The 26502-nt window shown below is 51.4% G+C and overlaps 1 protein-coding gene across 8 annotated transcripts in view; it reads right to left on the bottom strand.

The window, feature by feature from the left end:
• The window catches only part of FMNL2 (formin like 2), a 101393-nt gene that overhangs the window by 32058 nt on the left and 42833 nt on the right, over positions 1–26502 (bottom strand). For all 8 annotated transcript variants that reach the window (XR_014853564.1, XM_085067196.1, XM_085067201.1 and 5 more), the window contains exons 2-5: positions 11263–11346; positions 4776–4856; positions 2622–2698; positions 914–997 (exon numbers count right to left, since the gene is read on the bottom strand). Coding sequence is in view for 7 of the 8 variants with exons in the window: in XM_085067196.1 (XP_084923322.1) it covers positions 914–997; positions 2622–2698; positions 4776–4856; positions 11263–11346 (326 nt within the window). In the remaining variant the exon portion in view is untranslated. The remainder of the gene's footprint in view (positions 1–913; positions 998–2621; positions 2699–4775; positions 4857–11262; positions 11347–26502) is intronic.

Raw genomic sequence — 26502 nt, 5'->3', positions numbered from 1 at the left:
TAAATCTGGTGGCAGCCTTGCTAAAAATAAATTATAATCTCTCCCCAGCTTGAGGTCCTGCTCCAACATCTTCAACCCAAGGCTTCTAGTTCGTTTTTAGATTAAAAATCCACTACAATATCCTGCAGGAATGTGGATGAATGCCCCTGGAGGTGTCCAAGGCTGGGCTGGATGGGGTTTGGAGCACTCTGGGATGGTGGGAGGTGTTTGGATTTAAGGTCTCTCCCAACCCAAACCAGTCTGGGATGATTCCATGGCAATAAAACAAAATCTCAGCCAGGAATCTCCACTGAAAGCTGATCTTCCCCACTTTCTTTACAGAGCCCATGTTGTGATTTATCACCCAAAAGACTAAATCTGATTCCAAGCTTCCCAAATGTCAGGAAAAAAAATCAGTTTTCAGTTTTCCCAACTTGCAGAATTCCCCTGGAGTTGCTCCTGGATTGTGCTGCACTGGGAATCCCTTTGGACACAGCAGGAGCACCAAGCATTGGGAACTCACTGCAAACCCATTTTTGGGACATCCTGCATCTCCCCACACATCTGTGGGATGATTTTTCCACCCCCAGGAAGCTCAGAGACCAAAGATAAATACATCAGGACAGGCCCAGAGATAAATAACCTCAAGGTTTAAATTCAGATTAATTTTTTTTGTCTGCTGTGATGAAATAATTCCAGACTCACACTAAGATTTCCTCTGCTCTCAGTAAATCCTGGAATTATTAAGGCTGGAAAAGATCAAAACCACCAAACCCTTCCATGCCCAGCAAACCCCACATCAACTCCTTCCTGAACAATTCAGGGACTGTGACTCCACCACGGCCCTGTTCAGTGCTTAACCCTTTCCAAGGAAGGAAAATTCCCAAATATCCATGGATTTGGCGGCAGGAAATCCCAGGAATGTCTCACTTACGTGACTGCATACTGGGCAAAGGACAGGTATTCCACCAGCACATCCAGGCCTTTGTTCTCCTCGTTCAGGAACTCCCTGACCCAGCTGGGAGAGAAACACAGGACATCAGAACCTCACAGAATCCCCTGGAATTCTCAGGAAAATTCCCTGGAATTCTCAGGAAACACAGAGACAGAGCCACTGCAGCACTCTGGGTCTCCCTCAGGATAAAAAGCTTTTTCAAAACGATTTAGAGGACTTTAAAGAGTCCTTCAGATGCCTTTCCAAATGTTCTGAAATGAGGTTTTTTGCAGCACTGTGAAGGTCAATTCCTAACACAGGGAGCTGGTTTGGGTTTGATCTCATCCTGATCTCCAGCAGGCTGGAAAAGCAGGAAAAGGATCTCTGATGGATATCCTGGATGTACATTTAACAGTGATTTTGCCTCCTTTTTTTTAAAAAAACCCCAAACTTAAAGTTTGCCTCTTTCAGTGAATTTTGAAGAATTCAGTGGCCTCTGAGTTCTGCAAAGTAATTCAGGGAAGTCGGTTCTGTTCCAAAGCTTTGAAAATGCTGAGAAAAATTTGAAAATCCATCAATTTAGGGGCAAAGCCAGGGGGAAAGGAGCCTCAGCTCTCCTCTGAACCCCTGGGAGGGACTGAGAGCCACTGGGAAGAGGGAATCCAGGGAGGGAAAAGGAGCTCCAGGCTCGTGGAGTGGGAATTCATCCCCTCTGAGTTATTCTGATCTTCAGGATTAACAATTTTATTTATTTCCCTGCTGAAATAACCAGCCTGGCCTTTTATGAAATGTATTTTGAGAGAAATCCTCCAGCCAGGAGCACCAAAGAAATAAACACTGCTCCTGTTCTCTCTCCTCCTGCCCTGGTGCAGCACCTGAGCTCCTCTGGCTCATCCTAAATCCAGAATCCTTTGTGCTGGAGAAGGAGTTTTTGGGATGCTGCAGCTCCATGGAAAGCTCTCATCACCCCACTGGGAGCTGCAATTCCTCCCACAGCTTGAAACACCCTCATTCCCTAAAAATCAGAGCAGAATCCACCAAAATCCAGGGAACTGAGCTGGACACAGACTGTGATCGTGGAGAAAACCACAGGAAAAGCTCCCTGGCTGATGCTGGAGCAGCTCCTGATCCCATGGGAAGGTGAGGTTGGTGGGAATGGGGATGGGAAAGGGATGTCTGGGAAAACACTGAACCTCTGGCAATGCTGCTGCAGTTTGGGATGGATTTGCTGCTCTGTGGAGAAATGTTGGGATGTCATTCCCAGCCAGGCTCCCTGAACTGCCCCATGTCAAAGTTATAAACCAGCAGGGAGGGTGAGATATCAATTTATAGCTGCAGCTTTATTTTTATTCTGGCCACAGCCTCACTCCCTGGGCTCTGAGTGAGCAGCAGTTGACTCCAATCTTCCCTCAGCCTTCAGAAAAATGTGGATGAATCCAGCAGGAAAGGATTAAAGCTGAATTATCCTCCTGAGATTCCCAGCTCCTTCATTAAGTCCATAAGGCTTTAATTATCAATCAAGTGGCATCACTTCCCCACATGCCAAAGAGGTGTTTGCTCAGAGACAGCCACCACTAGAATTAAAAAATGCATTCATAAATGATAAAAAATAAATTCATAAATGATAAAAAATAAATTCATACATTTAAAAATTAAAAAATATTAAAAATAAAAAATAAATCCAGCCAGAGGCAGCAGAAATTCTTACCCAATGTGGTTTGTCCTCAAGGAAATTTCCAATTCTCGGAGCACCTGAGTTGACTCCTGGACTCGTCTCCTGAATTTCTGAAACAAGGGAGCACAAAAATAACAATTTTCAGGCTCCATTAAAAACATATCAACATCTCACCCAGCCCAGAGGGAAGAGAGAAAACATGGAGGTAACTGAGAATTCCCCTAAATCCCTGGGAATGCAGCAGCAGCAGCCCAGCAGTCAACAGAACCACGTGGGGAGGAGTTGCTGCTGTTCCCAGAACTTCCCAGAGCTCCCAGGATTAAGGAAATTAAAAGCCTGGAGATAAATAAACATTTCTGTATAAAACAAGCTTTGGTTTAGCAGCAAGTTCAGTAAGATTCTGAGCTCCTCTTCTTTGGAAAGGAGAGCCAAGGGGGGCATCTCCAACCCCAGCTGGAGGAGGATTGGAGATCTTCTTCCTGCCCATGGAGAAGTGCCAAAACAGCTGGAAAAACACCTCTGGAGCAGCTGTTTTGGAATATTCTCATTTTTGAACAGAGTAAATGACAGCTAAAGCGGGTGGAGAATGGTCAGGGCAGGGTTTGATGGGATAGAAATTTTTATTTTATACCAATTATTTTATAATTATTTTGTAACTAATTATTATTGGTTATTGGGAAGGCACTCCTGGGTGGCACAGGCTGGAGCCAGGTGGGGCACCAGCAGCAAAAGCAGTGGCACCACCTGGATCCCAGCAGGATTCCCAGTGGGAAGAGCTGTGCCATCCCTGTGGGAACCTCTCCAGGTCAGCTGGGCTGAGGAAAGGCCGTGGGTGATCCGGAACATCCCAACAGCAGGGAGGAACTCAGAGGGTTATTTTTAGGCCCTTTGGGTTTGTCATTTGCCAAGGGGTCCCTGGATAAGAAAGGCCTCAATGTGAGCCCAAGGAATGAAGCCAAGCAGGGAACAATCCCAAAACCCTCCGGAGAGAAACACAAAGGATCTGTTCACCGGGATGGGAAAAATCCATCTGGGGAATGGCAAAGTTTCCTGGGAAATGGTTTCCTGCTCCTGCTGAGGCTCCAACAAGAGGGGCACAGTCCCAGGAGCACCTGCCCCGTGCCAGGGAATGGCTATGGCAGGATCCGTGTTATCCACAGGGAGCAGAGCTGGGATCAGTGCAGGGCAGCACCAGGAGGGATTGCTGGGATGAGAGAGCCATGGCAGGAGCTGCTGGGATCTGCTGCCTTTTGGGGTGGGACTGGGGGCTCTTGGAGCTGATCATGGATGGAGATGATCCCCATGGATGGAGCTGATCGCCATGGATGGAGCTGATCCCCATGGATGGAGCTGATCCCCATGGATGGAGCTGATCCCTATGGATGGAGCTGATCCCTGTGGATGGAGCTGATCCCCACGGATGGAGCTGATCCCTGTGGATGGAGCTGATCCCCATGGATGGAGCTGATCCCTATGGATGGAGCTGATCCCCATGGGTGGAGCTGATCCCTGTGGATGGAGCTGATCCCCACAGGTGGAGCTGATCCCCACAGGTGGAGCTGATCCCCACAGGTGGAGCTGATCATGGATGGAGCTGATCCCCACGGATGGAGCTGATCCCCACGGATGGAGCTGATCCCTATGGATGGAGCTGATCCCCATGGGTGGAGCTGATCCCTGTGGATGGAGCTGATCCCCACAGGTGGAGCTGATCCCCACAGGTGGAGCTGATCGTGGATGGAGCTGATCCCCACGGATGGAGCTGATCCCCACAGATAGAGCTGATCCCCACAGATAGAGCTGATCCCCACGGATGTTGCACTCTGCTGCACTGAGCCTCTGCCAGGCAAACTCCCAGAGAAAAGGACTCAATCCCTGGCCAGCCCTTCCCAAGGTGAGCACAGACCCATCAGATGGCAGTTCCACCACAGCCAAGCCCAGAGCCCAGCTCAGGATCATTTCTCAGATTATTTAGTTGTGCTGAGGTTATTAAAACAAGTTGTGCTCCATCTCAGATGCTCCCTGGCTTCCCAACCTCTGCTCTCCTTCCCAAGCTGGGAAAACTGCAGCAAATTGCCAATTTCTCACTGCTCCTCCCTCAGACTTTTCAGGCATTGTCCCCAAGAGCCCAGGAGCGTCCTGGCTGAGGAACAAGGGACAGACAGGAGGAAAGAGGGTGCTCCTCACCTTCCTGGTCACTGCTGGGTCCAGATATCCCTTCAGCTTCTGGATGTAAGTGTGTGGAGGGTTCTTCACTTGGAATCTTTCCTGGAAAGGAGACAGGAATAAACCATTTATCTGTGTTTCCTCTAGATTGAAACAGGTGCACCACATCCATATTAAACCACATCTATTTATAGAACACATTCTATTCCTGGATGGATAATCCATGCATGCAAATAAAATGGATTTAAATGGATCTTGATATTCATATCAACAGTGTGAAAGCAAACGTTAAGCATTCAGGGAATGCTTAATTTTGAATTTCAGCCCAGAATTTTGAATTTCAGTTGCACACCCATCTGAAGTTCCAGGGTTTGTGCTCACAAGGAGCATGGAGAGGAAGGAGAAGGCTCAGGAGAGTGAAGGAATGTCCATGTTGGACTGAAACCACAAAATCCCAGAGAAACTTGGAATCACTTCTTAAGCACTGGGAAAAAACCTCCCACCATCCCAGTTTGCTCCAAGCCCTGTCCAGCCTGGCCTTGGACACTTCCAGGGATCCAGGAGCAGCCACAGCTTCTCTGGGAATTCCAGCCCAGCCAGGAATTCCCAATTCCCAATCCCCCACCCATCCCTGCCCTCTGGCAGTGGGAAGCCATTCCTCAAGGTCCCAACACCTCATCCCAGGGATCACTTGATCTCCAATCCCCCCTCAGACCCACAGAGCACAGATTTTGGTGACAAACACCACCTCTGCCTTCCCAGAGCTCCCAGATGTTTCCCTGCTTTCCCAGTGGAAGTTTTTCCCACCAAAGCTGCCGTGAAACACGAGCTGCTCCACCAGCAATGTGCCGTGTCCAAACCTCCTGAGAGCCTTCCCAAAAGTTCTGATCCTCTTTGTATCTTGGAAGAACTTCAGGCCATCCTGCCCCTGTCCCTGGAGGGAAGATCTCATCCCAGTCTCCTGCTGGAATTTCCCATTTTATAGCTGTTAGCTGAAACCTCCCTTTATTAGGTCAGGATGCAATTCCAACTGCATTATCCCAAAGTTATTCTGGAGTGAACAGGACACTGCTGCCCAGTTACCAGAACTGGCTCAACACCACAAGTTCTTCCTGTTTTTATCTCGCTGCTTGCTGGGAAAAAAAGTAATTTGTCGCGGCCAGCAGGGAGAAAATGAAGGAAAATTTTGGGAAAAGCTCGCCCAGCCCTGGTGGGAGCTCTGGAAGAACAGCACTCATGGATTTCCTCTTTCCCAGCTGGATTCTTTTTCCATGCACCTCCACACGGCTCTGGAATTGGCATTTCCTTTTTTATCTAAAAAACAGCTCAGCAAATGCAAAACAGGGCAACAATCCCAACAATGCTCCACCTTCCCTGTCCCATTTATTCCCCTTTTTGGGGGTTCTCTCCTGCTGACAGAACTCTGCTCACTCCAACCCTCCAGAGAAGCTTTTTTATGGATTTATTTCTCTCCCCAGCTAATCAGCCCTCATCTGCTGAAGTGATGGGAGTTTTTCCCAACTGCCAGCTTTAACTGCCTGGAATCTTCCAAATGAAATGCTTAAAGAGACTCCAGGAGCACATTGAACAGCCTGGGATGCAACTACTGGTTGGTTTGCTGAAATCCTGGCTGTAATTATGTATTTATGTAATAATCTCTGCAGCAGCAGCAGCGTTTCAAAAGATGCTGTGGAGTGGAATTCCTTGGGTTAAAAGATTTCCAAGACTTTATCCACTATAGCAAACCCCAGCAATGCCCTTCCCCAAGGACTGACCCAGAACCACTTGTGGTAAACATCTCCCAGGCCTGGAAACATTTTTACAGCCCCTTCAAGGGTTTCTTTTTTGCTGGTTTGGAAAGCTAGGAGGGATTAGCCTTGAAAATTGCCCTTTCCTGGCTCCGACTGCTGTCTGGGTTTCTCCAGCTCGGAGTGTTTTCCATTAGAGGCTGATGAAGAGCCAGGGCTGGGTGTGTGCAGTGAGGCCTCTGGGTCACTCAGCATGTCACAGCCACCCTCTTCCCAAACATCTGACTGGCAGCTCCCAGGGGATGGAAGGCTGATCTTCCTCTTCCCATGGCTGTGGACATCAGAATCCTCTCCTGGTCCTCCCTGGGAGCATCCCACACTTCCCAAGGCATTGCCCTGCCTTAGAGACCACAGAGAAAGGGTTAAAAATCCCTGCTTCTCCCTCTCAGCTCCTCCCCTGCACTTCTGGCCATTCCCACCCACTCCCTGGCCAGCTCTGCTCCCAAACCCTGGACTGAACACCATCCCAACGAGGAGGAGCTGGGGGATTTTTCCTGCACACACAAAAAGCCCCAAAATCCGGATTGGAGCAGCCAAACTTTGCTCAGCAAATCCTGGGGGTGACATCACTGCTGGCTTCCCGGGATTGAGCCATTCAGACACAACAAAGTTCCCAAATCCCAGCCAAACCTGTTTTATCTCTGCTCCGTGGCTGCTGTGAGCTGCAGCATTATCTGCAGCCTGAAAGGACAGCGACAGGGAGCAGCAGTGACTGCACACGGCCTTTGTCAGCCACCTACAAAGCAAACCAGCTTAATTCCCAGGATAAAGGGCCTTTTGGACTGGGAAAATCCCTGAGGAGAGGTGGTGTGAGCCAGGATGGGAATGCAAGGACAGCAGCACTGGAGAGCAATGGGATGAGATGAGCCCTGGTGGGAATAAATGGGGAGAATTCACTGGGATTGCATTCACAGAGGGATCCGGGGACAAGGCATGGAGGGACAGGACAGGGAATGGCTTCCCACTGCCAGAGGGCAGGGATGGATGGGAGATTGGGAATTGGGAATTCCTGGCTGGGCTGGAATTCCCAGAGAAGCTGTGGCTGCCCCTGGATCCCTGGCAGTGTCCAAGGCCAGACTGGAATAACCTGGGACAGTGGAATTGTCCCTGGATGTCCCTGGGACTCAATGGGCTTCACAGTCCTTTCCAACCCAACCCATTCCATGATTCCATAGCTCAGGGGGAAAAGCTGGCTGCAGGAGCACAATGCTGCTCCTGTGCCTCTTCCAGCCGGAATTAGCACTTTCTTTTCCGACGGATACAGGAAAAAAGGGAGCCTGGGTTGGCTTTACTGCAGCAGCCAAGAGGAACTGCTGCACTTCTGCACTTCCTCTTCCACGTGATCCTACAAAGAGCTCCACACATCTCCTGATCCCCCAGCTCTGGAAAACCTATTCATTCCGGAACAAGGAAATTGTGGCTTTTCCAACAATCCTTGGCTCCCAACAACATTCAGGGCATTTTTCTGCATTAGTCCACCTGCTATTATCATTATTTTCGTTATTACCCTTATCCTTGCTAGCTATTCCCAGGCCATTCCCAGCCACCCAGTCATTCCCAGGATATTCCCAACCATCCAGCCATTCCCAGGCCATTCCCAGCCAGCAGGACAACCTGAGTGTCCCTCTGTCAGGCTCCTCACACAATGAGGTGACAGCAGCCACTCCTCCTGCACTAATTAATTAGGAGGAATGATCCACTCCTCAGGATTCATGTCCTGCCAAAGGAGGGCAGCAGCAGCTCTGGGATGGTTCCAGCTGCTGCTCCCTCTGATCCCGGAGGTGCTGAGCCCTTCTCCATCCCAAATCACCCAGCTCTGGACTCCTCATGCCTTTATCTCCCACCTCTCCATCCCTCCTGCTCTGGTTTTCCCTGAGCCTCCTCTCCCAGGGCTGCCCAGTCCAATGAATGAAGCCATGAGTGTCCCAAAGTCCCATAAAACATGGGATTTTCCACCCTGTATTTACCCCAACAGGGCAGATTCCCTTGAATACACTTCTTTTTTTAAAGCAAAGGCTCTCAAACCAGATCTGCAAATGGCCTCTGCAGCACAGGCAAAGGGATGGAAAATCCTTGGTGGGATAGTGGCAAAAAAGCTGGATATCTGCTGCAGAAGGGTCAATGGCACCCTAGGGGCTCCAGCACATTCCTGGGGGGAAACCTGGGCTGCACTGAGCAATTTGTGACAAAAATTGGCACAGCTTCTCCACAAAGCCCTGCTGCATCAGCCATCCATGGATCCCAAGAGCTCCACGTTGGCCACCAACCTCCAAAAGTCCCAGCACTGCCTTCTCCTGGAGCTCCAGTGGGAGAGTTCCACCAACACCTCTGGAGGAGATTCTGGATGCAAACTACCCAACATTCCCATGGTTCTTCATCCCTCATTCCCAACATTCCCATGGCTCTCCATCCCTCACTCCCACCCCTATCGAGTGTCCCAGAGCCAGGCCATGGTGACACCCCTGCCACCATTTGCCATTAGAGGGCAATGAAGACCTTTGCAGGATGTCCCCAAGGCCTTCCTGTCCCTCAGCTGCAGAGAGGACACCAGAAGAGCCCTGGAGGACCCCATTTCCTGGATCTCCTGGTCCCTGCCTGGATCATTCCCAACACCAGCCCTTCACCCCTGACCCTCTCCAGGGTGACAACAGATTCCCTGGCTTTGCTCTTCTCCTCCCCCGTGGATCTTACCCAGAGAGGTTGGAGAAAGCTCTGAGGACAATGCTGAGATGATTGCATGGTTTGTAGACAAAGGAAGAGAAAATTCCACCTGGGATGAGTTCTCCACAACCAGCCCAGCAACTCTTACAGTGACCCAAACAATGCACATAATCCTGCTTGTGGCAGATTATTAATTATTGTCATTATTATTGTTGTTATTATTATTACCATATCATAGTGAGATTGCTAATTCCTGCTTTTGTTAATCTCATTTTTGCAAAAGTGACAGTTCCTTCTGGGGGATTAACTCTTGAGATTCTCCAAATATTCCACAGATAAATATCCAGGATCTGCTGCACGGGCTACTTAAAAATACCATTTCTGGATAATTTCCCTTTCAGCTCTAAGCTGAAAACCAGCACAGGAGAGAAAAACCTCATCTCCTCATTGATTTCCAAGCAAAACCAGGTGAAACAGAGAAAACAGGAGTCCAAATCTGCATCCACATTACAAAAACCCCTGCAGAACCCCCATGCCCAGAGTGCTCTCAGCCCCGTAATTCCATAAATATGGATATAAATATTTCACAGCCCATATGCTGCACTTTGGTGCTTTTAGTGCCACCTTGTAGTGCCACCTGCTCGCCCTGCTCTGACTGAGGGGCTGGCAGCACCCCGGGGGACACCAGGGAGCTGTGACTGGGGTGGCAGGACACAGCAAAGGTGGCACTGGGTCACCTCCTCCTGCTGCTCTCCTCCTCCTGGCAGTGCTGGCTCGGCTTACATCAGCCCTGCGCTGCTTCCCTGCCTTTCCAGAGGGTGGGAAGAGCCTCATCCCAGCCCGGGGGTGGACTGGGGTTGTGCAAGGAGCTGCTGATGACTCCAGATTGCGAATTTCCTTCCCATCTGCTCGTCCCTGCTATCTCAGCCGGAGCTCGCAGTGATTCAGCAGCAGCTGCAAAGGGTGGGTCAGAGCTCTCAGAGCTCCGAGGGGGGAATTTGCACATCCAGGGATCAAAAGGCTTCTTGCCTGTCCTGCTGCCAGCAGGGAATTCGGCACGAAGCTCACACCTCCCCGGGATGCTCTGGGAAATCATGGACACAAAGCATGGAGTCACAGGGTGGATTGGGTTGGGAGGGACCTTAAATCCCACCCATTCCACCACAGCCATGGCAGGGAAATTTCCCACTATCCCAGGCTACTCCCAGCCCTGTCCAACCTAGCCTTGGACACTTCCAGGGATGGGGAACACCTCCCAGTGTAACAGCTAAAGAGGAAATGTCCCAGAAATGTATTTATCCCGATGTCCCTGAGCTCCCAGCACAGCTGCACCTCCTGCAGACTCCCACCCTGCTCCTGCTGAGTTTACATCCCATGGGAACACCCTGCTTTCCCAGTGCTGGATCAATTCTTTCCATCAGCCATTACTGCTCAACTTCCTGGTTTTTTCACAGCCCAGTGTTGCTGCTGGCTCCCAGATTCCAACCCCACCTTTGGCACATTTCATTTTCCCCCTAAAATGCCATTCCTGATTATCCCTCACACCCTGCACAGCCCACGAGGAGATAGATGCCTCAGCATCTGGCACTGCCTAATCCCAGCTTTTTCCAGCCTCTGGAGGTGAACAGGAGTTCAGGCTGCATCAACACCTCCTGTCCCCAGAGGTGACAGCCCTGGAGCCATCCAGGGAATCCAGGCTGGAAACATCACAGGGGAAAGAGATATCCCAGTGGGAGGTGGGGATTTGCAAATCCAGGCTGGGATCAAACGGCTCCAACACAGAGTTCCCACCTCTCTGGGACACTCTGGGAACACCCCTGGCACAAATCATGGAATGCCAGGATCCCAGATGGATGGGGTTGGTCACTTGTTACTGCAAGGCTCTAGGAGAGGTTCCCAGTAACGGAGCAGAAGGCTGAAGGAATGAGAGTCTGGAACTCTGGGAATAGGTGCCCTGCAAGGTCCTGCTCAGCCCAGGGATGCTGGAGATGGAGCAGATGGGAAGAAATGTCCCCCAAAGGCTCTCTAGCGTTCCTTACCTGGTCACAGATGAGCTCCCACTTCTTCTCGTTGTCGTACTGCCGCAGCAGCCGCGCTTTGTCGGGAGGAAGGTTCATGGCATTCTGCAGAGAGAGGAGCACAGGGAGGATCAGCCAGGGCCAAACCTGCTGCTGCAAACCATGAGCATGGCTGAGGTTGTTCCATTGCTCCGTGGGAATTCCTGATGCCAGGGCTGCTCAGGAACATTCCCTGTCCCTGCTGGTTTTGGCCCCAAAGGGAATCACGAGTAACCCAAGGGCAGGGCTGGGACACACCAGGGTGAGACTGAGGGGCAGCCCTGAGCTCCAGCTCCTGGGCTTTTAGGAAAAATTCCTCCCTGGGAGGGTGGGGAGGGGCTGGGCTGGAATTCCCAGAGAGGCTGTGCTGCCCCTGGATCCCTGGCAGTGTCCAAGACCAGGCTGGAGCACCCTGGGACAGTGGCAGGTGTCCCTGCCCATGGGATGAGCTTTAAAGTCCCTTCCAGTCCAAACTGTTTTGGGATTCTGTGCCCAGCAGTGGAAAGGACAGGATTCCCTGAACTGCCAGGGCACAGGAGTCATTCCCACCCCAGACAGGTCCCATTCCCTCCCCTGAGCACATTCCTGAGGGAAACACACCCCAGAGTGGGCTGGGGCTGCAGGACAGTCCTCTCCCAGCAGGATCACAAAATGCCATTGCATTTCACTCCAACAGCTAGCCAGGTTGGAAAAGTCACCCCATGCCACCTCACCGGGATGACACAGATGCCAGAGCAGGATTGCTGCTGCCCAACCCCTGGAGATAACAATCCCAGCCGGTGAGTGACAGCAGGCAGCAGGGAGAGGCAGCAATTAGCTGATCCCTATCGCTCCTGACTGCTTGCATGGGAGAGCTCCTTCCAGGACAGCTCTCTGGATGGGTGGCTTTCCCAAGAGCCCTGGCTGGGAATGTGCAGCAGAACTGTGCTGCCTGTGCTCCTGGAGAGCCAGAGACACCTGGAGAGAACCAGGAACAGTGGAGAGAACCAGGAACACCTGGAGAGAACCAAGAAACACCTGGAGAGAACTCAGGAACACCTGGAGAGAACTCAGGAACACCTGGAGAGAACCAGGAACACTGGGAAGAACCCAGGAGCACCAGATCTGGAGAGGAACCCTGTGGCTAGCACAGGTCTTTCCCATAAGAATTTTCTCCTGTGTTTTATAAACAAAGATAAAGTTTGGATGTTATTAAAAACAGTGTCTTGAGATTTGGACAGTTCAGGCCTGGCCAGTCAGGCCTAGGGGGAGGTTCCTGACTGACCAATCTGGGTGACCTCTGAAAAATCTATACAAGTTGGAATCAAATAATAAAAGAGCTCTTTTCACGCCACGCTGAGAATCCAGGTCTTTTCCTCTGCTAGCGGCTCAACAGCAACAGAACCCAATCAGCTCGGCTGAGCACAGCAAGGCCAAAGGGAGGGTGGAAAACCCACTGAGCACCTCCTGGACTCCAGAATCTCCTGGGCTCCAGCTGGAATTCCCAGAGTGGCCCCAGTTATCCCCAGTTCACCCCCGAGGAGCACAGACTGCACAATCCATTCCCAGTGAGGAAGAGCTGGCTGGTCACAGCAGCACCAGACACAACAACAGATTGGGAATCAAGAAATGGCAGTTTTGGACCAAAATCCCACTCCAGGAGCACGTTCCCAAGCTGTGCCCAGGCAGCCTCCAGCTTTATTCCAGCAGGCTGTGCTGGGGATCCCTGCAACCACCCCAGAGCCACACTCTGCCCACACTTCCTTTGTTTCCTCCCAGGGAAGGGAAGAGGAGGGCTGTGTTGGGATCAGCCAGCCAGGACACCTCCCTGGCACCTGGAAAATCAGAATTTCAGGAAGTGCCTGGCAGGATCATGAGTGCCAGGGGTGATTCAGTGCCAGGGGGTGGTGTAGATGCTGCTGACCACACTGAGGAGCCCAGAACAGCCAGGAGAGCCTTGGGAATGAGGGATTTGCTCCTCTGCCTTCCCTCCATCCCATCCCAGAAGTGTCCCTGCTCCCAGGGATCCCCTCCACAATCCCCTCCATGCCTCCTGCTCCTCCCCAGCTCATTTTCCATCAGATAACAACTCCTTCACTCATCCCTGCTGCCACGCTGACAGCATTTCCAGGCTCTGATCCTATCTGCCCTGCTGCTCCTCTCAGCCTTATCAGCTCTGTTATCATTCCATGCACTCCTCGGTATTTTTCCTGAGGGTCCTTCCGGCACCATTCCTCACTCCTGAGCCACATTTCACAGCTGCCCTGGCTCGGAGCTGCAGGAAAAGCTGTGCTGTTTACCTGCAGTGCAGCCCTGATCTCCTTAGGGCTAATCAGCTTACACACCCGGCTGGCAGCAGGACAGGAACCTGTCTGCAAACCTGGGCAGGGAGCAGAGGGGAAAACAGGGAAAACAAGGAGGAAAACAGGGCAAACGAGAGGCAGGCAGCAGGCTGCAGTGAGCTCATTCCCAAATGGAGCTGGCTGAGCTCACCCTGCCAGGAGAAGGGCTTTGCTGTGCTCCACACAGCCACCCCAGGGCCCTCGACAGACCACTGCAGGCATTCCTGGCCTCTCCCTTAGGGAAAATCCTCCATTCCTGGCCTCTCCCCCAGGGAAAAGCCTCCATTCCTGGCCTTTCCCTCAGGGAAAAGCCTCCATTCCCGGCCTCTCCCCCAGGGAAAAGCCTCCATTCCCGGCCTCTCTCACAGGGAAAAGCTTCCATCCCTGGCCTCTCCCACAGGGAAAAGCCTCCATTCCTGGCCTCTCCCACAGGGAAAAGCTTCCATCCCTGGCCTCTCCCACAGGGAAAAGCCTCCACTCCTGGCCTCTCCCCCAGGGAAAAGCCTCCATTTCTGGCCTCTTCCACAGGTAAAAGCCTCCATTCCTGGCCTTTCCATCAGGGAAAATCCTCCATTCCTGGCCTCTCCCACAGGGAAAAGCCTCCGTGGATGCTGTGTGCAGCCAGGCTGAGCTCCCTGGGTGAAAACTGAGGGTGAATGGCACCTACTCGCTTCCCAAAAAGGGATTTAAAGTGCAGCCAAGCCATGGACAAGCCATGGGGCAGCCCAGAGTCCCTCCACGATCCTTCTCCCTCAGGATAAGGATCAGGATAAAGGATATCAGGATAAGGAAATCAGGATATTCCATGATTGCACCCCACACCTTCTCTGAAACCTGAACAAATGTCATTCTCACTCCACAGCCACTCCCTGCTGGAAAACTGGCTCCTAAACCATGACATTTTTACTTCCACGGGAAGCAATACATTTTTTTTTACATCTCTCATCTCTGCGTGGCATTTCCCCAAGTGGCTCCCGAAATCCCAGAGCTCTGCTCCCCATCCCAAACCTCCAGGATGTGAGGATGTGAGCAGGATTTGGGGCAGAGGCTACTGAAGTGGCTCCAGGAGCTGTGTGCACATTCTGGATTCCTGATTCCCTCTGCATCCCTGGAATGACTCACCAAGTCTCCTGGCCACTTCCAGCTTTTCCAGCCGTGGGCCTCACACATCCCAGGGTTCTCCAGTTAATGACAGGTCTGTGTCCCGTGGTTTCCCTTTCCAGCTTTTCCCAATTAGAGCTTCTGACAGCACAGCTATTCCCTTCCTAAACCAATGCCAACTCCTGCTGTGTCCCCTGTGTCACCACCCCTCGTGCAGCTGGATCCCCTCTGCCAGCAGGGCAGATCTCCATCAGCTCAGGAGGAGCTGCACCATCCACTGGATCCCATAAATCCCATAAAAGCTTCCATCAGGATCCCAGAAAAACTCCTTCCTGCCAGTAGGAACTGCAGCTGAAGCAGCCTCATCCTGTGCCCCACTGCGCTGCATCCTCATCCCCATTCCATCCTCATCCCCATTTCCATCCCCATTCCATCCTCATCCCCACTCCATCCTCATCCCCACTCCATTCTCATTCCCATTCCATTCTCATTCCCACTTCATCCTAATTCCCATTCCATCTTCATTCTCATTTCCACCCTCATTCCCTTTTCTATCCTCAATCCCCATTTCCACCCTCATCCCCACTCCTGGCTGGCCCTGCCAGGGATGGCTCCTACCAAATCCAGATTGAGAAGAACCATTTCTGGTTATTAAAAAGAACCATTTCTGGTTACAAAAAATAACAATTTCTGGTTATTAAAAAGAACCATTTCTGGTAATTCAAAAGAATCATTTCTGGTTACAAAAGAAACCCCATTTCTGGTTACAAAAAAAAAAACCCACTTCTGGTTACAAAAAACACCATTTCTTGTTACAAAAAACACCATTTCTAGTTACAAAAAAGAACCATTTCTGGCCAAACTGTTTTTCCCCCCTGGCTGAGCATCCAAGCCCAGGTGAGCTCCACAGCTTCTCTCCACTCCTTCCCCTCCAGCCTCAGGAAATCAGTCCCCCCTTCCTCCCTTCCCACTTTCCACTACCTCACAGATCTCCCAGGCCTGGGGAGGAGAGGAAAGCCAAGCTCTGGCACATCCTCCCTGCTGGAGAAGCCTTAGGAAACCGGAGAGCTTTGCTTCCGACTGCTCAGCAACACCTCGAGCTCAGCCCTGGAGTGACTGCAGCTGGCTCTGCACAGCCTCCTGCTGTCTGCAGCGGCTCCTGGCCAGCCCAGCCAGCTCCAGAACACAGCTCTGCTCCTTCTCCCTGCAAATTCCACACTTATTCATGTCTGCTGCTCCCTGCCAGACCATCTAGGTAAGGTTTCCATTCCGTTTGGCAGGGTGAGGCTGAGCCTTGGATTAATCACGGTAGCAGATGGAAAAGTGGGGGGAATACAAGCAGACCTCCGAAATATTAACTGGCTGGAGAGTTAAAAAAAAAACCAGAGAGCATCAGGGAAATTTATGTATTTTTAACCTAGGAAACAAAGCCCAGCTCCAAACTGGCCGAGTCTCCAATTCCAGGTTTTGGCACTGAAAATCTCATTTTGTGACCGATCTGCAAGATCTGGGCAGCAGCACCACAGCTTGGCTTTGTCCTTGGTCTCAAACATGTCCCTTGGGGTTGTCCTGCTGTCCCTTTCCATGGAAAAGAGACACTGAGGGAGCTGCTGGTGGAGACCTTGGTGGCCCTAGGTCTGAGGGGCAAACAGGTCCTGCAGCCAGCATTATCCAGGGGAAATGGTAAAACATCTGCCATGTGTCAGAGCAGCAGAAAGCACCCAGCAGGACAGGGAAGGAGCAGGAGGTGCCACCAGGTGCCACCAGGTGCCACCCACAGCCCTGGTCACACCAACACCAACTCCATGCTGGTGGAGGAACGACTGAGCTGGGCTTTTCCCAACTCATTCCTTGTTCTCCTGAGGATTAAAAGGCTCAACGTTTTGGAAAATGGACGCAGCAGCAACTCAACTGACTCACAAGCATGAGCACTGCTAATTAATAGCACTGCTAATGAATAGCATGGGGCTGGTGCTCCTATTGATCACATCAGCTCTAGGTCTGCATCCCTTCTATTAATGAATCCTGACATTCATGTGAACAGAGTCCTCCTGATCCACTTGTTCCCATGAACAGCCCTGGATCCTAAAAGGTGGGATGGGGATGGAAAAAGGCAGGAAAGCAGAGCCTGGCAAGGGAGGGTGAGGCCAACACTGCTGCCAACACCAGTGACACTGAAAAGCCATCCTAGCAAAGAGTTAAACTTCCCATCAAGGCACTGCTAACCTTGGAAGGAACCAAGGTATCCCAGGAAAAGCTTATCTGCAGGAGCACACCCTGATGTGTGAAGGGAATTCCCACTGCTCCATGAGACACAGAACTCACATTCCTGAGTTAATTCCCAACTGGCCTTTTCCTCCCATCCTCCCTCTGACTGGGATTGTTCCCACCTTGCATGGAAAAGCAAACCTGGCTGTTTCTGGCTTCCCAACAGCACTGGGGGAAAAGGTCAGGGATTGAAAGCACTTCAAAGGAGTCCTGGTCCTCATGACTTGGACTCAGATTTACACACCCACATCAAAGCTCTGCTCTTACTCCAGCCTTCAAGGACTCCCTATCCCCACCTGGAATTTCCCAATCCCAGCTTATCCTCCAGCTCATCCCTTCAACTTCCAATTCCTCAGTTCCAGCCCAGCATTTTGCCTCCAGCCCTCTGGGGTTTATCTCGCTGTCTCCACCATGACGAGCTGAAAAATCCTGATTTTTCCTGCATTTCACTCAGAGCTGTTCCGAGGCAGAGCCTGAACTATTTTTAACTTTTACTAATATCTGGTAAATTCTTACAAAGCAGCCCCAAAACTGGCTCAGAAGTCAAGTCCATACCTCTGACCTCCATAACCCTGAGACAGAGCAAAGCAAACTCTGAGAACCAAACTCTGACCCCTGAGTGCATCCAGGTTTCCTTCCTGGCACTGAGCTGCCCACGTCCTCCCAGAGACCAAATCCAAAACCAACCAGATTCCAAAACCATTGGAAAGAGAACAAAAAGCAACACAACTCGGTTCAGATCAGTTCCTGGTGACACTGTCACCCTTGGCTGTCAGAGATGTGACGGCTGAGGCTGCCAATGTTCCTGCACAATGTAAATTTAGCTGAAAGGTGTGAACAGGAACCAGTTTAGAACAGCAAAGAGGAGTTCAGAACGTTGCAAAGAGGAGGAGCAGCAATGCAGGGCTCTGTGCTCATCCTCTGAGGCAAGAGCTGGACAAGTCCAACCTGCCAACCCTCATCCTCTGCTGGGAGACCAAGGGGACAATGGCTGTTGATGGGGACTTGGAGCCACCAGGAGTCACTAGGGACACCTCCTGCCTCACCTCACTCAATTCCCTCTGAGCTGAGGTTTGCTAAAGCTCTCCAACACCTGGAACATGTGGATGTGGCACTGGGGACATGGGTTAGAGGTGGCCTTGGCACTGCTGGGGGAATGGGTGGATCTGATGGTCCTAGAGAGCTTTTCCAACCTTTCTGATTCCATAATTCCTCATCCCAACACACCTCCCAGGTGGAACACACACTGACCACATCACCCAATGCCACAGGAGGTTGGTGACAATCAGGTCTCCCTAGCCTGGGGGAAAATTCCCAGAATCCCAGAATGATCCATCCTGGAAGAGACCTTGAAGATCATCAAGTCCATCAACCCAGCAGCACCACAACCATCCTTGACCCATGGCCTCAAGTGCCACAGCTGGACACTGCTGGACACTTCCACAGATGGTGACTCCACGTGGTGACTCCACATGGTGACTCCACCACATCCCTGGGCAACTCATCCCAATGCCTGGCCACTCCTGCATGGAAAAGATTTCCCAATATTTCATCCAAACCTCCCCTGGTGCAACTCCAGGTCATCTCCTCTCATCCCTTCACCTGGGCATGGCAGAAGATGCTGACCCCACCTTGCTCCACCCTCCTGTCCAGGAGCTGTGCAAAGCAATGAGGTTCCCCTCTGCTCTTCTCCAGACAAAAATCCCAGAAGAAATTACAAAACTCCATGAGAAGCAGATCCTGGCCCCAACCCCTCCTCACCTCCAGGTCCCTCACCCTGCCCTGACTCTGACCCTTTCTGCAGAAAAAGTCTCTCTGTAGCTCCAGGAGCTGCCTACCAAAACAGCCTGGGGATTTTTGTGCAGCATTAAAATCTCATTCCAGGGCCCGGCCTGTAAAACAGCCCTTAATATTCTCCTCGAATATTAAAATGTGACTTTTTGTGATTTTCTGTGCTGCTTAACTTCCCAGCCCTGCTCTGGTGTGTTTATTTAGGAAAGCCAGAGGCAACTGAAGCGAGCTCCAAGCTCCCTGGCTTTATGAGGAACCCAAGCTAGGCTAAAATTAAATGTACTTATTGTTCTAATCCTCCTTCTCCTCTCCTGTTTCTTTGGGGATTTTTTTATTAAATTAGTCTTTGATCTAAAAATACCAACGCTCAGCCTGCACCAAGCCTTTCTCCTCCTAAACACGCCCTGGATCCCTTGGGAAGAGCAGGAGAAGTTTCCACAGCATGGAGAGACCTGCTGAGGACACAGGGCATGGCGTGTGGAGCTCATCCTTAGAAAATCATTGGAAAAAATCCAAGTGAAACTGCAAAATTCTGGATCTCTGACTCCCCACGTGCATCTCGGTGGTCCTGAGGTCATCTGGGAAAATCCACTTTGTATGTGGGCAGGGAAAGTTGGGATGCAGAGAGCTGTGGTGGGAATGTTCCTCAGAGGATAAGGAAGGACTAACCATCCAGTAATCCAGGGGCAGGGAAGAGGGAATGTTCCTCGGGAGCTCATCACCTTCAGGGTGTTTATAACCAGCCTGGGATCTGCTGGAGCGCAGCCTGGGGACATTCCTGGGGACATGTCTGCCACCCCTGTCCCACCTGGCCACGGTGGGCAATGTCCCCATGCCAGGCTGGCACTCACATTCCCATTTTTGTGGTTCTCCATGGCTTTTCCAAGCCCCTCCCTTCCCACGTGCCACTTGTCACTTCACCTCTCTGCTCCCTTTGAGCTGCACTGCCATTTGCATATTTAGCATAAATTAGCATTTTCCTTCTCAGCTCTTCCTGAGGTTAATCCCCAATCAGAACACGGGGTTGGGAGGACAGAAGAACCACCATGGAGCCACTGTGGGATCTCTCCTGGAGTCCTGGCCAGCGATGGGATCCATTGGATATTGGGGACAATTTCCTCCTGGATAGCACAGTCAGGATTGGAATGGGCTGCCCATGTGGAATCCCCATTCCCAGAGGGATTTAAAGCCCTGGGGATGTGGCACTTGGGGACACAGATCAGTGGTGGCCTTGGCAGTGCTGGGAATGGTTGGACTGGTGATCTTGGGGAGATTTTCAAGGATTCTCCCTAAGGATTCTCTGATTCTAAATCCTTTCTCCTCACACAGCCAGTGGAGTCTCACTGGGAGAACCATGATATCTCCAACCTGGCTGAGGGAACTTCATCCAGGAAACTTCCAGAAGGTTCTGGGGACCAAGAGCTGCAGGGACCATGGAGATGTTCATTCCTCTCAAAAATCCAGACCTGGCTCACATTTGGAAAAGCTGGAACCTCATTAATTCCCCACCAAAAAGGAGCTCCATGGTAGGAAAGCTTCCAAGGCCAAGCCAGGCCTGACTCACCCCAAGCTCCTCCTGGGATTTTCTGAAATCCCTCACTGCTGAGGCAAACCACAAACCCCAAATTAAAGCTCTTTCAGTGGAACGACGGAGAAAGTGACTTGCAAAGGACCAAAGTGGGTATTGCAAAGGAATTGCAGAGATCATGATTCCACCCATGGGGCAGCCTGGAGTGCACAGAAATGCTGGAAAACACACCAAAAAGGGGTTTCAGTGAGTTTTCCATCTTCTCCCCTCCTGTGCTGCCTTCCACTATCACCTTCCACTATCACCTTCCACCACCCCAGGCTGCTCCAAGCCCTGTCCAGCCTGGCCTGGGACATTCCAGGGATGTCACAGCCTCTCTGGGCACACAAACCCTCTCCACACACATGGAGAAAATCCACAGAACTCATTCTGAGTCAGCTCCTTATGCAACACCAACTGAGATTTCAACTCCAACTCCCACCAAAATCCCCCACACGGCCAAATCCAACCACCACCCCCCAAAAACATATGGCTAAAACCCCCCCCAGCCCCAAAATAAAACACTGACGTGTTCAGAGGGACACAAATAAAACCCCAGAGCAATTCCAACCCACGGTTTGGTCCCAGGACAGAGGAAACAGAGCTGGTCAGCAGCTCCCTGATGGACTCTAGGAACAAAACCTTCCTTTGAATAATATTAAGGGTTGGATAAACCAAGAAAAATAAATGAAGTCAGGGATAAAAAGCCTGGCCCAAAGCCTGGTCCCAGTTTTTCTGTCTCCAGTGAATGTCAGCACGAGCCTTCCTTGGAAAACCACATCCCAGACAGAATTCCTGCTTTGGAGGCAGCCAGGAACTCACTCAGATGCTCAAAGTTTGAGCCTGTTTTTTAATTTTCCCTTCTTTTCCCCAAATTCTCCAGCCAATCCAGGTCTCTGCCCTCACCTCACACTGCCCCAGAGGGAGCAGGTCAATCACAAGCACTTCTTAAAAAATGCAAATTATTTCCATCCCTCTTCGCTGTACTCCAGCACCCCATGAAGAGGGAAAGGAATTTCCTTGGAAGTTTATTACCCCTAAAAATGTAAACACCAGGAAAGGCTCTACCACACCAAGCCTCAATCCCAAGGGGATTTCTAACACTTGGATTTATTCTGGAAATATTGACAGGTCTCACTGCTGCAGGCACCACTCCAGCCTGGCAGAGGAGGTGTGGAAAAGCCAAAATAAACCCAAATCCTGGGATTTTCCAGCCATAAGGAGCAATAATTCCTGCAGCAGAGCTGCTGTGGGACAGGAATACAGGGAGGGTGTTTTAACTTGAGTTTCCCTGGGTTTGGTGGGGTTTATCCCACTTCCCTCAGATTTCCCTGGATCTGGGGGGTTTCTTCCTTATTTCCTTGGGTTTCCCTGCATCTCAGGGGGTTATCCCTTTTTTCCTTGAGTTTCCCTGGAGAGGCCATGCAAGGAGCAGCTGAGGGCACTTGGTTTGCTGGAGGAGACTGAGGGAGATTCATCCCACTCTGGAGTTCCCAAACTAATGAAGGATCACTTTGCTTATTCCTGAAGCACTTTCACCCTGGCTGTCCCAAAACCAGCCCCAAAGGTAGCTGCTGGACTGAGCAAGGTTTGAACTCGCCCATAAAACCCCTGCTAGGTTACTTTTTCCAAATAAATCCGTGGCTGTGCTGGCTGAGCTCCCATTCCTGAGGCAGCCTGAGATGCTATTTTTAATCTCTGTGAGAAGAGGAATCCCAAATTGCTGGACAAGGTACACAGAACCTAAACTCAGGGAAAAAGGGAGGGGAAGAGGAGGAGGAGGAAAAGATTTCTCTCCAGCTCCTGTCATCCCAGGGTTGTCCTTGTTGCTGATTCCCACAGGATTTCTCACCTGATGGCAACACATGTTTACAATTCCCTCTGTTGATCCACAAATCCATCTTTCTAATTCCATCTTTTCACCTGCTCACCCCCCCAGCCACCCCCCTCGTGATTCTCCCTCTGCAGGAAGCCTGGAGAACCAGACAAAACTTGTGCTCCATCCAAATTCCCTTTGATGAATGTTTATAAACCATAAAACAACCGGAATTGGGAGGGAGAATTGCACTGCAACACCACACACTGACACCTCCTGCCTGCAGCACACCCAGGGTGCTGCCAGGATCATGGAATCACAGAGCCAGGGAGGTTGGAAAAAACCTCCAAGACCCCTGAGTCCATCCTGGGATTGATCCCCACTTTTTCACCCAGCCCAGAGCACTCAGGTACAAAAATGGGGAAATTATTCCATCCACCTGCTCTTCCTCAGGTTCTTTAAGGCACAAAAATGGGGAAATTATTCCACTTCCTCGGGTTCTTTAAGGCAGAGTTGTCCCTAATTCCTGACTAAATTAATTTCACAGTCAGGATGGTTATGGAGAAGGAAGCTGGATTCAGTCAGGCTCCAATTTTTGGCTATCCAAGGGATGTAAGGGCAGATCCAGGTGGAAGGAGATGTCAGCACAACCAGAAACCAAACAGGTTCAGGCTTAAAGAGAGAAACAGCCAAAAATTATCGATCAGGAGGCTTTCCTGAGAATATCTGAGTCCCCAAGTCCTCCACCTGGGGCAGTGCCTGTGTGTCCCACAGGAGCCAAACTGCAGGATTTTCACTCTGATTTAGAAGTGCTGAGATGAAGAGAGCTTTGTCAAGGAGCTCTGGCTCTCCTCAGCTTCCCACGCCGGGAGCTGGGAATGGGAATTAGGTTAAAGAGCTGCTGGGCAGAGTGTGGCACGGAATGAGAACGAGCCTGGGCGGCACATGAGCAGGATGAGCAGCAGGATTAATGCCACAGCAGCACTGGGAACAGCCAGCCCTGGGACAGGCACTGCTCCGGGCTGGAATACCTCGAATTCCACTCCAAACGGTATGAAAACAAACAGAAAAATCCTTTTATCCGCTAAGTATGATCCCAGTCTGGCACAGGCAGCTCCATCCTCGGAGGGAAACGGGACTCAGCAGCCTGCTGGGATCACCTCAGGATTCCGGGAAAACTCACTCAGCTTTCAGTTTTTTGCTGGGATCACCTCAGGATTCTGGGAAAACTCACTCAGCTTTCAGTTTTTTGCTGGGATCACCTCAGGATTCTGGGAAAACTCACAGATCTGCTGGTGATGGGAGAAGCAGCACCAAACCAGAGCAAAGCACAGGACAGGCAGAGCCAGAGGGAGTTTTGTGCTGCAGATCCCAAACTGCTTTCACCTTTAGCTGGAGTTGGCGAAGGAGAAATGCTCTTCCCAGAAATGCTCCTTCCTTCTCAGCCTCCCACTCCATTATCCCTACCCGCAAGAACTGCCCGATGCTATCTCAGGTCCCTATTTCCCGTGGAGCCTCAGGGAAGGAAAGCCAAAAAAACAGCCAAATTCCCAGTGTGAGCTCAGCCACACTCCCTGGAGGTGGTGGATTGGGAAGCACAGAACCCAGTGAGGCTGGCAGTGTTCCCACCAAACCCAAATTCTGGGCCCCAAACAATGAGATCTGGTGTGACTCCAGAGACCTTTGGGAATTCTCTCCTCTCAGACTCACCAGCCCTTCCAGCTGTTTGGGAACCCCTCAGGGATGGCCAGCACGCCTTGTGGGTTCATTTTTGGGGCACAAAGACAAAAAGAGAGCCCCAAAAGGACACCAAAGGGCAGTTGTGGGTCTGCATGGCACCCATAGCTCCCACCAGCATGACTGCTCCAAAATCCCATGGGACAGGGGAATGATGGCACAGCCAGGGGTGCAGCTGCTCCACAACAAATCCAAATGTTTCTCATGGCAATGGAGCTCTTGGATATCTCCCAGCACCACACAGAGCCTCCCAGGAGTGACCCCACCAACCCCAAAGTGCCACCAGCACTCCCATTCCTGCTCAGAGCTGGCAGGTATCAGCCCCAGCATTCCCAAAGGCTCCAAGCCCTCAGCTGCCTTTGGGAATGTCTTCTCCAGCTCACCAGGGAGGGATTAAGGGAAGGCTGTAAATCCCAGCATTACTGAGGTTACAACCAACTGCTCCTAAGGCTGCCCCTTTGGAACATCTGCTCAGCCTTCTGTCCCCACACACCGAGGGGCTTTGGGGCAGAGCAGCCCCAAAAATGGGATTTCACACTTCCCATGGGGAATGCTGCCTTGGAGCAACACTGGGTGACAGCAGCACCCCTGGGGCACCTGCACAGCTCCAGGGGGAAGGAGCAGAGTGGAAAATTTGGGCTGGGAGTTGGCAAAACTTAGCTCCTTCAAACTGAGCTCCTGCCCCCTGTCCAGGCAGGGGGATGTCCCTGATCCCCAGGGATGTCCCTGATCCCCAGGGATGTCCCAGCCCCGAGGCTGAACGTTGGGACAAAGCTCCCAGGGATGCACAGGATGGCACTGCTGTGGTGTCTGTGCAGGGCCAGGGGTTGGATTGATGATCCTGTGGGGTTTTTCCAGCCCAGGATATTCCATGAGCTGCAGTTCCAGGCAGAAAGGCAAACTCCAGCAGCCAGGCACCTCCAGTGCTCAGGGGAAATGGGGATAGGGGATGTGGGATCCCCAGAGCAGGGAGAGCTCTCTCAGAGGGAGCAGCAGCACAGCCTGGCAGCTCTGAACATCCCAGCCATTCCTGGCTCTGCTCCTGGGAACAGCACAGCCAGAGCCACGCTGGGCACAGCACAGCTAATTAGTGTCCCTGGCTGTCCCCAATGAGGCTGGGAAAGCAGCACTGCACGGGTGATGTCTGTATTCCAGGGTGGCTCACGAGCTTGCCCAGCCCAGAGAGGGATTGGGATGAATTCCCTCGGCAAGAATCCCTCCCAGATCCATGGGGTGAGAGGGAGAACCAAAGCTCCCTCCCAGGTGAGAGCAGCCAGGAGCACTCAGCAGTGCTGCTCTGACATCCACACACCATTCCAGCAGGAAAAAAATCCCAAATCAGAGACATCATTTCCTCTGGGATACCAAATCCAGGTGGTTTTCCTGCCCAAAAGTGAGCTGGCACAGCGTGAGGAAACCAGACCCAACCTGACCCCACAAACCAAACCCTACAAACCAAACCAAATCCACAACCCAAATCTCCCCTAAAGCAGCAATTTCCCAAAGCACATCTTCCCCTTTCCTTTGGCAGTGAGGTCTGTGCCAGCTTGAACAGTCCAAGGGCTCAGTCCTTTTCCATAATCCCATTTATTCCCGTGTTCCCAGCTGCATTTCAGCCTTTCAAATAATGTAAGATAAAAGGCACACCTGCAATTCCCTGTTCCACAGATGTGATCTTGCAGGAACCTCCATCCCAAATGTCACCTCAGCAGATGTTAGAGAGCCCAGGAGGGACAGGTGACAGCGAAGGCAGCAGAGCAGAAAGCCTGGTTTCCACAGGCTTCCTTTGAACTTCCCTCGGAAATTCTGTGGCATCAAAACCCACTTGGCACAAATAACAACTGTGGAATTAGGGCAGGAGCCAAATGTGGCCTTTTCCTGTACTTCCAGCAGCTGTTGGGGATTCTGGTGATTAACAGCAGCTTGGTTTAGATCTCTACGGCACAACGTGGATTTGGTGGACAAGGATTGATCCCAGGAACTCCTCACAGCTCAAGGTGAAACAAATCCTTAAATCTGAGTAAAATGGAAATGGATTGGCAGATTCCAGGGAAAAGATGGAGTGCCAGCTGAGTTTGGTGGGATGGAGGGATGGATGGATGGATGGATGGATGGATGGATGGATGGATGGATGGATGGATGGATGGATGATGGATGATGGATGGATGGATGGATGGATGGATGGATGGATGGATGGATGATGCTGAGGAGGATGTGGGTGCACCAAGGAAAGGGAGCACAGGGCAGCAGCTCAAATCCCAATAAAACCATGGAATCATTTTGGTTGGAAAACACCTCAAGGACCATCGAGCCCAACTCTGCCCAACCCCAGCAGCACAGCTCATCCTGCCAAGGCATGGTCAGAGCTCTCTGCCTTTCCAATCCACACAGAATTCCAGGAATTCAGCCCAAATCCTCAGGCTCAAGGTCACCTGAACTCCAAGGAGGCTCTGCTGCCTCTGCAAACACATCCACAGGGAAACCCAAATCCACACTGGACACAAGAGCTGTCAATCTCCAGAGCATCCAGAGGGGAACAAGGAGAGGCTGGGGCTGGGAAATGGGTCACTGAAACAGGATTTAGCTCCCAATTAACCCCCCTGCATTAATCAGGCTCCTGG

Source organism: Lichenostomus cassidix, chromosome 7 (assembly GCF_008360975.1).
Source record: "Lichenostomus cassidix isolate B80296 chromosome 7, HeHo_3.0, whole genome shotgun sequence".
Lineage (NCBI taxonomy): Eukaryota > Metazoa > Chordata > Aves > Passeriformes > Meliphagidae > Lichenostomus > Lichenostomus cassidix.
Note: the sequence above shows the minus strand (reverse complement) of the source record. Positions and strands in the feature narration are given on the sequence as shown.